Below are 12,760 nucleotides of genomic sequence, written 5' to 3' on the forward strand. Positions count from 1 at the left end.
CCAGCCCACCAAAGCCCAAACAAAAAAAAAAAGAAAACAGAGGAGAAGAACTTCCGAAGGGAGTCTTCTTCCTCCTCTCGTCGGCTCCCAATCGGAGTCGGAAAAGATCCCTCCTCTCGCTCTACTTAAGGAGGAGATCCCTCCTCTCTCCCTTCCATCGAAGATCCTAAGCCCAGTCGGCGGCAATTGCCGGAAAACCACCGCGGAAGACCGACCTGTGCCCATCCAATTTGCTCGCCGGAAAAGCCTCGCCGACGTCGGAGGTAAGCCTCCTCCCCTTCCTCTCTTCTCCCCCTTCCTTCCCGTATCAGTATGCATGTTCACCGACGACTAGAGTCGTCGAATTTTCATGAAAAAGGGGTTCAATTTTTTTTCGATTTTTTTGGGTGCCGGTGGTCGTCGCCGGCCATCGGTTTGGGCTCATTCGGATGGCGAGTCGCGCTCCTTCGATCGCCGACCATCCCCATGTCGACTGCGCTGTCGGTCGGCCAACCAAATGAGGGGACCTCACGGTCCCCTGTTTCAGACAAAGTAAGCCCGGGAAGAAGAAAAGAAAAAGAAGAAGAAGGAAAAGAAAAGGAAAAGAAAAAGAAAAGAAAAAGAAAAAGAAAAAGAAAAGAAGAAGGAAAAGAAAAGAAAAAGAAAAAGAAAAAGAAAAAAAAGGAGAGAGAAGAAAAAGAAGAAGAAAAATAATATAATAATAATAAATAGGATTTTCTCTCCTCTCTCTTCTGTGAAGAAAAGGAAAAAAAAAGAGAGAAAAAAAAATTATTAAATTAATTAATAAATAATGATATAAATAATAAAATATGAGAAAGAGAGTTTCTCTCTCTTCCCTCTCTCTTCAGCTTGAACTAGTATTTTTTCTCTCTAGAATTGGACTTTCTCTCTCTACTTTCTCTCTCTAGAATCCTCCCTCTAGATTATTTATCTCTCCTAATATTTTTAAAATTTTGCGAAGAATGATAATGAATTTAAATAATCCTCGTGATGGATTTTTGATCTGTGATCGTCGGACGGTACACCGACATCCACTTGATCAGATCAGGTATTTTTAGATTTTATTTCTTATGATTTTATTAAATTATTCACATGATAATTTTAGCATGATTTGATCTGATCGATCTAATTTGTTGAATCATATTGTCTGAAGAATTCAAGATGAGTTTTCTCTCTCTAGAATTTTCTCTCTCTAAAATATTCTCTCTCTTGATTGATTCTCTCTCTAAAAAGGTTAGTGAATGAAGAAATTTCTTTTAATAGTCCTAATCTGATTCTAATGAAGAACCCTGATCCATGATTGTCGGGTAGTGTATTGGCACCCACTTTGATCAGACCATGAATTTTTAGATTTGATCATCCATGATCCCGATCTAGTCATGACTTGATTTGATCATGTTGATTTCACCAATCGAGATATTGGACCAATTGTAATGTTGGATTGTGTCACCTGATCAATTCGAATTGTACCTTATGAATTCTCTCTCCTCTAATTGTCTCTCTCTACTTGATTTTATGAAATCGATGAAGAAACCTCGGTCCTATCATTTCTTATCCGATTTGATCTGATAGTCAAACTTTGGATCGTTTAGATCCTAATTAGATTTTGATTAGATGAAATTAGATGATCGGACCCAATCTAAACCGTTGAAATATGGTATTCGTATTCTTTCTAATTATTGAAATTGATTCTGTATAGGATTGTGAATGTTTGATCATGGGATATCGCGATATAATCTACGAACAAAATTTTTGAAAGAAAATTTATAGAATTATGTGGATTTATTGAAATACGTTCGAGGTAAGTAATGTTTTATTTTTTCTAGATTTATCGATAAATTATAATATATTTTGCTGGCATGATTTGTGAAACGATGCATGAATTGGATGAATGGTATTTTGTTATGAAAATATCTTATTTGAAATATTATGATGAAGCATGATTGAACATATTGATTCCATGATGCATTATATTGATTGATTTCGATACTACATGATTATATGTTTTATTATGAAAATTAGAATATGAAACATGATTTATGAAGAATTCTGATATAAGAAATAATATGAATTGACAACCTGACTATGTAAAGGACCCTGCCAATGGGGGCATATACGTTGGCAATTGATTTGTCCTGAGGGTTTACGTCGTCAGAGAGACCAGCGACAAACCGCTAGAGAGACCAGCAGTTCCGAAGGACTTTGCTGCCAGATGATTCGCAGCTCACCGCAAGAAGATACGCGGTGTTATGATCCTGCCACAGAAAAAATGTGGTCATAGCTCATGGTTGACGAAAAGAATTGAAGAACGAAAGAAATTGAAATCTCGAAAGAAACTTGAATTTTCGAAAAAGAAATGAATTTGGCATAAATTATATTGCATAATTGGAAATTGATTTCGAATTAATGAACTCTATATGCTTATTTTCTATAAATGATTATTTACTTAAATGTCTGATGAAATCTGTTGAGAAGTGATCATTGCTTACTGGGCTGTCTAGCTCGTTACCTCCTATTTTACTGTTTTTACAGATGTTGAGGAATTAAGATGATACAAGATATGAATGGAAGAGTGATCAGAAGCAGAATCTTCGTACTTTTATTTTAGGTTGAAAATCTTATTGAATTTGATGTAAGGACTATGAATCATTGTTGAATTTATTGAGACATTAAAGAAAAAATTTAGGTCGTTATAATTTAGATTTAAATTATTGACTAATTATTCCGCTGTTATTTTAGGATAGTATGATAAGATGCCTTGCATGTTTATGAAAAGAGTTTTCTATGAGTATACGGTGGTTACCATGATCTTTGATTCACAATCTCGGGTCGGGTGCGTGATACCATGACTGTAATTCAACTAATTGATTGGGACACATATATCCAAGTTCAGAGCAAAAGGCTTACATGTTTTACTAGTTATGTTGTGCTTCTTAGCTCTTTTAAGTCGTCGCATGACTTCCAAAATGAAGAGCTTTATGGGTAACGTCTATTTACTATAGTTTTTTTTTTTTTTTAATGAAAAAGTGTGGAGGTAGTGGGAAGAATCCACTATTCATCAATTTGATTCAATGAGAAAACTGAACAATTTATTGACGGAAATTACAATTTTGAAGTTCCCTGCTTAGACAAAAGATGACATTAATACCTTTTGAGCATACGCCCGTCAGAAGATGGTGGAGATTCAAATCGTACAACCCTCGCGCATTCCGTTAATGGGGTTAAGTATCTTAAAACATCCGTTTGTCCACCGGACGGATGTTGTGAGACAGACACCACTGCTGGGGAACTCTTCATAGAATGGTCGTTCCTTCTTATCAGCTGAATTCTCTTATTTATTGCTGGAAAATCTCTCTTTTTTTCTCTCTTATTTTGAGGGTATTTTTTGTCCCTATAAGAAGGAATGCCTAGAAATGAAAGGAGGGTCCTTTCCCAAGGATAAGACAAACTCCAGGCTCAAATCAATTGGGATGGCAATTCGGTAACTTACAAGAAACATGTGGCTGCGCTCCCTTCGTTTGACCCATGATAGTTTCAAATTGTGGTGGTGAGATGACATTTTCTTCGTCTTCTTCTCCTTTTTTATTACAAAGCTGACCTTTTCCCCAACTAAGTGGGAACTTCCCTCATGTTTCCTTTGACTTTAAGTTTCAAATTCTGGTGATGAGTTCGCATTGTCTTCTTCCTTTAACAAAGCTGACCATTTCTCAACTAAGTGGAAACTTCCCTCATTTTTCCATTGACTTTAAGCTTGAAGTCAATATAAAGGATGTGGCATTGCTCATTCTCCTTCAAGCAAACCCTTTTGAGAGGGGGAGGAGGAAGAACAATGCTTTGGGCTTCCTAGATTCCATCAATTGATCGGCTTATCATCCCTCCACGTTCGAGAGGTAACTCTTCCTCTTAGATCAAATTTAGCAACTAGGATTTATTTATTTCTAGTTGATCAATCTATTAAAATGGCTTCAAATTTTTGAGTTCTTCCTGTCTATTTAATTTGAAGGCATGTCCTTCCATGAAAGGCATATCCTTCATGATTTATTATGATCAAGTGTGTTTTGGTTTTTTTCACATCTTTTTTTTTTTGGGGTAGAATTCTTTCATGTCATTTTAATTGGTGTTTAACTGCACCACACTATGATTTTCTTACAGACAAAGTATTTGCTTGTTGCTAATTTCTAGCCCCTATTCTTCCTTAGATCCCGTATTTCATCCGATAGTATCACAAATTAGGATTAATTGATGCAAAGGAAATGAATGTATTTCTACACTATAAATATGCTTGATTCGTGATCGGAATCGAAACTAGAATGGATTGAAATAGGAATCAGAATGATCAAATCTTCTGAAGTATTTGGTTCATGACCAAAATCGAAATCGAAATGAAAATTTGAATCCATAGGAGAGAGTGGAGATTGAATTTTAGATAGATTGTGTCATTCTTATTCCATCCCTAAATTGGAATCAGAATGGGACTCCCCCTAACCAAGTAGCTGGAATGGGAGTCATCCATTTCAATTCCCATTCCAGACCTCCATTTCTCCTAATCAAGCATTCCCTTAAGTGGAACAGATAGAATATTGAATCATACCACATCGCTTATTCTATGAGATCTTATAGAGCCTATTCATGCATGACACGATTCAGGTATGATCATAGAAAAGATTTTCTTGCTTGTCCAATGCTACATAAGGGCACCTACATGATAGTTCAATTTGGAGACACTTTTGGTTATGAATTTCAATATAGTGGATAAAATCAAATATCTAGATGGCCCAATTAAGAGTTCAAGTCATGCACATGATAATCCATCCTTTTTGTGAAAATCTCCATATTTGAAGAAAAGCATCCAAATAATATATATATTTTTAATAATCCATATTTGTAGCTATGAAATAGTATTATTCCTTACCAATATAATATATTATTAATTACAAACATCTATGATATGTCTTCTCTATAAATAGAGGATCCGAAATAACTTGCTATATATCATTGACAAGTGCAGTAACATAAATACCTCAAAATAGATATTGGCCTACACTGGCACTTCTACCAAAAACGATTCTATTACAAGAATAACTTTATATACACTTGTCACAACTTTTATTGCCCAATAACCAATTTGGTCCTGAGGCAAGGAATAGCCAATTATACCAAAAGATGCGGCCAACATAGCTAAAACTACACCTATAACCTAAGTTAATTCACAAGTTTATTAAATCCATCTATGAGATACACATGTATATGCATATCATTAGAACCTCCATATTTGATGACCATCAATAAATTGATCCATCAACCAACAATAATTAGCCTCAATTGTTATGTACAAAACAGATGAAAAAGCTTCTATAGTAGTTGGAGGATAGTAAAAAGTCAAAGCAAAGCCTATGGCTATTTGTACTAAAAAAACCGATCAGAATGACCCCCCCCCCTAAAAAATAAAATATGTCGACATGAGTAGGAATAGATTTATTAGTTATATTATCCACAATCTCCTCAATCTCGAGACATTCCTCAAACCACTCATATACTTTGTTCCAATAGATAATCTAAAGGAACTCCCTATCTAAGATCATATGTGAGAATTTTATCTCATATGACTCAAGTAGAAACACACAGAGATTAACAACCGATTGGTAATAGAAAGTTCAAAACTTCTTAGTACTTGATTCAATTTTTCCCAAAAATATAGCATAAGAAAAATCTCAGATCTCTTCTTTGTGATGATAATGCGAAAAAAAAATAGAGTTGGCTCATCCATCTTTCTTTACGTTGATTGTTATAGGCTTCTTGAATCTTCTCATCCCTACCTTTTGTGTGATGTAGATTAACAATAGTTTTGCTATTGATAGGAATTATATTGTTGAGACCTTATGAATCAATTGAAACCTCATTTTTCATATTAGAAGCACAATGATTTAATCAAAGTTTCATGTTTGATGATCACTTATTCAATTAATCAATGTAACGGCACTAAAAAATCTAAAATCTAGAGTAATAAACTACAAGAATTCAAAATTTTAGTAATGAACTTTCAGTGATGAAATATAAGTCTAGTCACTAAAAACCTCATATTTAGTGATGAAAATTAGAAGTGGCAGCAATAAATCATTTTGATTAATATCTTTAATTAATGATAAAATAAAATATCATTACAAAATATGTATATCTTTTATTACTAATTTTCAATTTATGACTATATTCAACTTAATTTGTACTGATCTATTTATTGAATAAGTTACATTAGTCAGATAGTTTAACAATTAGAGAAAAATAATTTTCACTATGAAACCCACTAGCAATATTGAAAGCAATGCACCAAAATTAAATAATAATTTAAGATGTACTTATTAAAAACTTGTGTAGAGATAGACCGATCTATCCAAGGATATAGATCACTAATCCAACATGATTTGTATTAAAATATATAAAATATTAAAATTATTTAAATAAAATATAATACAAAAATATTAAAAAAGTTCTATATGAAATATCATTACTTATCAATTACAGCATAAATAAAAAGAGTTATAAATTATCTATTTTTAAAGGACTTAAGATAAAAGATGATTAATTTTTTATAAAAATAATTAATTAATAAAAATAAAATATATCATGATATTTTTGAAATGAGAATATTTTATAATTTGAGAAGTTTTAAATTATAAGTATAATGAACCACAACTTCATACTAAAGTGAATGTTGTCATGGTGGTTAAGCAATAGGTAAATATCCAAGAGGTCATAGATTTGATCCAGATTAAGAGATTGTGAAGCTCTAATTTGAAATAAAAATATTTTATTTTTTATATTATTTATCAATAATTTTTCAATCTTATGTCACAAACAAAATCGTTAGTAACATTTGCCTTTAATAGCCATTTACATTTCATCACCAAATATAGTAGTTTTTGCTTGACAACTTTATATTTTGGTCACTAAAATTTTTAGTAAATCATGCCTTTAGTGACCACCTAGTGATAAAATATTTTTATATCACTAAAAATTTATAATAAAAAATAAAAAATTTTATGGCCAAATTTTTCATTACTAAAAACTTGAATTCTTATAGTGACATTTATCCCATGTTCAAAAAATCATTTCATTCATAAAATAACTATTAATACTTTTTGGATTCCACACATAATAGAGTTGTTAAGTTCTCCCAATAATAAAAAGTGTATCATACCAGAATCTAACCAAAATTTGTGGTAGTGGAAAGAGTTGTTAAAGGAAAGAGTTGTACTTTTAGTTGTAGATGGGAGAAAAAGGGTATAACGTATGGACTGTTAATTTGATGATTAGATAGACTTTCAATAAATATGTGAAAGGAGAACCATTGGCATACAATAACTACAAAATATATTATTGATAGTATTGGATAGTATATTAATTTTTTTATATCATTGATAAAGGAGGCAAAAGAAAGGGGTGATGGCAGCCCTTGTTAGCATGAGTCATGGCTTGATAGCACTATTGCTAGTGATGATCTACTTATCATGTGCGAAGGCTGGGGTGCAGCCCATGAGCCAGCAGTCAGAGGTACAACGGTACCTCAAGCAATTGAATAAGCTCGCCATCAAGAGTATCAAGGTTTGCCATCCCAATATGGTTTTTTGAGTTTTTTTTTATTTTTTGGGTCAAAATGTTATTAATTCATTCTGAGAGAGTTTTGGGTAGATTTTATGAATTGTTTTCTTCTAATTTTATCATGCATTTATTTACATACTTTTTTTTTAAAGATGAATCTTAATTTAATTAAGATTTTCTAGAGTATTTGTTTTGTCATTAATCTTCTAAAAGGAGTTTTTGTTCTCTCTCACACCTGCTTTTTGGTGGTTTTGTCGATCTTTCATGAGATTAGATGGTATACTTCCTACATTATCCCAATAGCAAAACCCCTTTCAAGAATTGGTACAATAATTATTATACTTTATTGTCAAAATATGGGGACTCATCCTAGCTATTCCTCATTAGCAACTAAAATTTAACTGAACTAGTTGTTAACCAATAATATGTTTATTAATTTTTAATTATTTTCTATCAAAATTTGGATGGCTTCCTCTCAACTAGGGTGGGAACTCGACCAGGCTAGGTCGGGCCATATCTCTGCCCGAGCCCGGTTCGAAATAATTTTTTGGGCTTCGAGCCAGGCTTAGACCTGATTTTTTTTTAAAAAAATACAGGCCCGAACCCGACCTGAGTCTAATTGGGCCACCCGACACCTCGCCATTGCTTCATCGACCTCCGCTCATCACCCGCATTGGACCCATTTCCATCCACAATCGCAGGGCCCTCCACCTCCGCAAGTTCCTCTTCAATGACCACCGTGGTGCTGACCCCCTCCTTCATGCTAAGATCAAGGTGCATCAAAGAGGAGAGAGAGGAGAGGGAGGTGGGGATCTAGTCAGAGATCTATAGTTGTCGGAGATGTTAGGGATGATGAAGCGGCCAATGTCGGTCGGAAGGGGACCAATCCAAGTGGAGAGATAGGTGCTGATGAGATCGAGCCTCGACCATTGAGGATGTGGAGGAGGGAAAGAGAGGTGATGCAGGGGGGATGGGGCCGCAGATCTGCTTTCAGCCAACGAGGATGAGGGTGGTGAGGCAGTCGAGGAGGCAGATCTCGATGGAGATGTGGCCGGATATGATGCCTTTAGAGCGACTGGCGTGGGTGAGGATGGGGTCCTCAAACTCACCATGGAGGGTGATGTCGACAACGAGGCCGGTGGCAGGGTCCAACGCTGAGGTAGGCCGCGGTGCTGGAGACAAGGACAGAAAGAGAGAGGAGGAGCCAATTGAAGGTGAATACTCTCCCCTTTTAGGCTTTCACGGACATGGACTGAAGGACAGGAAGAGGAATACGAAACAAAAAAGGAGCTCGGGCTTTAACCTTTATAGTCGAGCTCGAGCTCGGGCCCAAGGGCTACCCGAGCCTGGCACAAAAGAAAAACGAATCCTATTTTTAGGCCTGAGCCCGGCTTGAATGATTTCGAACCGAGTCTGAAGTAGCCCGAGCCCACTTCTAGTCCTACTCTCAGCCCTAATGCCTTCTTCTCGAGTCCCACCCGCCCCCTGCAACCTCCCCTCGTCTCACTCTCTTATTCAACACTTACTAATCTTTGGCTTATTGGAAATGGTTTTAATCTCTTCTTCTGTTATAGATGGCCCTAATCTCTGATTCGCTGAAACATCACTGGCTTCCTCCCACCAATGCCCTAGAAACTTCCCTTCCCTCTTTGTCCCCAACTTAATCCATCAATGGTTGAGGAAATCTAGATCATTCACTGAACAATAAATAGTTAAAAAACTTTAAAAAATATTGTAGATAATATTTTATGAAGCACTTAGCAAAATTCATTTTTGTATGATGCTTGCATCATGATTTCTTACACCAAAATTATAAATTTTTTCTTTTAATAAAAACTAGAAATTTCTTTTGTGTTTCTTTTATATAAAATTGTTACCCTTCATTTACTTGTAATGTCTCATCCAATTTATAGAATAAGAACCATTCCTTTGTACTTATTTGGGCATTAAAAATTCTTGAACTATGGTCATTTTCCAACTGGCCAGTATTTTACGCTATGTTGTTGGTATATGGTCTCGCCTAATCCTTCCTAGATTTATGTTTTCATCCAGGATTTTTTTTTTCATGGATTAATTCTCCTAATATTTTTTGCATATTGGTTCTCTTCTACATGAAATTTGCAAACTAGGGATACTTATCAGAAATTTAAAAGATCCATTTTTTATTTTCTTCTATGTCACTTTTAAACAATGATAATCTTTATTTTATTCCATTCATTCAGTACAATCCCATCTAGTTTCTAATAGTCTTCCTGTTCCACTATACTTATTTTGACATTTTTCACTGCAATGATTCTAAATTTGTGGTTTAATTTGTTTTTGTTCTTAAAACAAAGAGCCCAGATGGAGATATCATAGACTGTGTCCATATCTCGCATCAACCAGCCTTTGATCACCATTTACTGAAAAACCACACCATCCAGGTCTACTCTCTTTCATATTGACTCTCTCTTCTTTTCAAATTCCCCACAATTCACTTGATGTTTACACCTAGTGGTTTCTTTGTTTTGTCTCGACATGGTGCAAAATCCTCAGATGAGGCCAACTTTCCACCCATTAGGCCTCCATGATGAGAACGAGGTGGAATCAAAGAAGAAAACTAGCTCTATAGCTCAAGTTTGGCATCAAAATGGAAGGTGCCCCGAGCACACTATCCCCATCAGGAGGACCAAAAATGATGATGTGCTGAGGGCCAGCTCTGTCGAAACATGTGGGAAGAAGAGACACAATAGAACCCCTAATGGCACCTCTCCATTGATCAATGGCAAACTACATGAGGTATGTATATTTGAAAATATATGAATGGGAATAGCTACGAAAGTAGTTCTTAACTACTTTTCCATTTCCTTCGTTCCCCTACTCCTTTGCCTTCCTCATTTGCGTTTGTTGGCGGGTATTTTTGAGTAGCATTCATATGCCTCTGTGACCGGAGATAAGTACTATGGAACAAAGGTCGACATAAATGTGTGGAACCCCTATGTCGAAGGGCCCTCTGAGTTCAGCCTGTCTCAGCTCTGGATCCTTGGGGGTCCTAACGAAAATCTCAATACCGTCGAAGCTGGTTGGCATGTATGAAATTTTTTTAATCTTAACTAAACAAATAGTAGTTTTAATTATGTGGAATTATGACTATATGCTCTTCATGCATTAACTTCAGTTGGTTACTCTTTGGTATTGAAAAAAAAAAAAATCAGGTATTTCCACAGATATATGGAGATAATAGAACAGCGCTATTTGTTTACTGGACTGTAAGTCAATATTCCTTCATTTTTGAAGGTCTTCTTTCTATTAATTTCTTCTTTTCTCGTGTTTTCCTACTTCGTTGCTTGTCTTCTTTCTATTAATTTCTTCTTTCCTCATGTTTTCCTACCTCGTCTTCCATGTATTTTTTTTTTACCAAAAAAAAAAAAAAAGAAAAACTTCATCTTTAAGTTCTTCTGTTGTTCCCTAGCCAATTATATGAAAGAGATGAGGTACGTACCACAGATATCCTTCATTTCGATACATGAAACATGGCAAAAATTATAAAAATTACGTGTCTGCCAACATGTTTCCATGAAAATTTCAGAGCGATAATTATGGTAACACCGGCTGCTACAACCTAAATTGCTCTGGGTTTGTTCAAGTCAGCAATGAGATAGCAGTGGGTAGCTCCCTCAGCTCCATTTCTAGCTATGGTGGTCCCCAATATGACATAACTCTACTTGTCTGGAAGGTAAAATCAAAATGCAAATGATTTTTATATGAAAAGATAGAAAGGAACAGAGAATGTCTACCACGTCTTTGTTATTTCTCAAGCAAACTCGCAAACTCTGGGTTTGGCAAAAATTCAGTAGTCAGATGTAATTTCATTTTCACTTTTCATCTAGAAATAATAATAATAATAATAATAATAATAATAATAATAATAATAATAATAATAATAATAATAATAATAATAATAATTGTTCATATGCTTTTCATTTTCTGAGCAGGACCCACAAACGGGGAATTGGTGGTTGCAATTTGGGGATCAAAATCCGTTAGGCTACTGGCCTTCTTCCCTGTTTGATTATTTGTCAGATGGTGCCGACGAAGTACAATGGGGAGGGGAGGTTTATAACTTCAGTCCAAATGGTAAGCACACCGCCACAGCGATGGGTAGTGGCCATTTCGCAGAAGAAGGTTATGGTAAGGCGAGCTACATCAAAAACATTCAAATAGTTGATCAGTCCAACAATCTTCAAACTCCTCGAGGGATCATTACTGCTGCTGAACATCCCAACTGCTATGATGTCGCCAGTCAACCTAGTAATGGTGATTTTGGGACTCACTTCTTCTACGGGGGTCCTGGTCAAAATCCCAATTGTCCATAGAAGGCCTTAACCTTTTTGTATCTGGTTCTTGTTGGGAAACAATAATTGTAAAAAAATAATTGGGAAAAAACAATTGTGACCAATCAATGAACAAATGAAGATAAATATTTTTCCTTTTCGATATGAATCAAGTAGACTGTCAAAATCACAACTGGGAACTAGCAATCAAGCTATACAACTAATAATTTGTTTGAGAAATAATTTAACAAACCCAAGAGAGAGAGAGAGAGGGAGGGAGAATTTTAATGTGCAAGCCTTCAATATAGAGGATGAAAACCATTGGTCCTGGTTCAGGCAGAACTTCCAAAATTTATAGGATTATACAAAATTTTCTAGTAAAGCCAAAGATCACCATATACCAATATCATCATCTATGGGTGGTGTTGGGATACACCGATCGGTCCCCCTCACGCCGACTCATCGTTGGGTCTACATGACCAGCGGCCGACTCTGCCGACCGACGACTGCCATCACCGACCGACCGAGTGTACGTCAGTCGGACAGACCCTCTTTGCTCTCGATTGGCCGAACTATGGAGCCCGATACCCGACTCCCACAATGTGCCCGACTGACCGTCGAAGGGTCCCCGGATTTCCACCCGACGTCCCTCAACCAGCCGCCGACCTATAGTCGATCGGCTCCTTCAAACACCGTACGACTGCTGGAGACTGTCAATCCTGACAACGGCATGCGGCACAGCCGCCTTGGGGCATTATCCCACCTAAGGCATAGGTCAACCCTAGCGATTTGACAGCCCCACGGCGATTTGACAGCCTCACGGTGACCCTGATAGTCTTCGGCGATTTGAC

At 36.0% G+C, this 12,760-nt stretch overlaps 1 protein-coding gene across 3 annotated transcripts; it reads left to right on the plus strand.

The window, feature by feature from the left end:
* Positions 1-3,748: 3,748 nt before the first annotated feature.
* On the plus strand, positions 3,749-12,072 carry LOC105045552 (protein neprosin). Of its 3 annotated transcripts, XM_073258133.1 has the most exons (8): positions 3,756-3,890; positions 7,422-7,599; positions 9,933-10,019; positions 10,132-10,374; positions 10,504-10,665; positions 10,791-10,844; positions 11,165-11,311; positions 11,571-12,072. In XM_073258133.1, exons 2-8 carry the CDS (start codon positions 7,441-7,443, stop codon positions 11,949-11,951), a joined length of 1,233 nt encoding a protein of 410 aa, XP_073114234.1. In that variant the 5' UTR covers positions 3,756-3,890; positions 7,422-7,440; the 3' UTR covers positions 11,952-12,072. The 3 variants fall into 3 exon arrangements, with proteins under 3 accessions (XP_073114235.1, XP_073114234.1, XP_073114236.1); XM_073258134.1 differs by lacking the exon at positions 7,422-7,599 and having other exon boundaries at positions 3,749-3,890; XM_073258135.1 differs by lacking the exons at positions 3,756-3,890; positions 7,422-7,599 and adding an exon at positions 8,220-8,810.
* The last annotated feature ends 688 nt before the right edge of the window (positions 12,073-12,760 follow it).

The sequence above is a fragment of the Elaeis guineensis genome, chromosome 5, assembly GCF_000442705.2.
Source record: "Elaeis guineensis isolate ETL-2024a chromosome 5, EG11, whole genome shotgun sequence".
Classification (NCBI taxonomy): domain Eukaryota; kingdom Viridiplantae; phylum Streptophyta; class Magnoliopsida; order Arecales; family Arecaceae; genus Elaeis; species Elaeis guineensis.

Coding starts and splice junctions, on each gene's coding strand:
- LOC105045552 (XM_073258133.1), top strand. CDS start 7,441: ATGGCAGCCCTTGTTAGCATGAGTCATGGCTTGATAGCACTATTGCTA. Junction 10,375..10,503: donor TCAATGGCAAACTACATGAG/GTATGTATATTT, acceptor ATTTTTGAGTAG/CATTCATATGCCTCTGTGAC. Junction 10,666..10,790: donor CCGTCGAAGCTGGTTGGCAT/GTATGAAATTTT, acceptor AAAAAAAATCAG/GTATTTCCACAGATATATGG.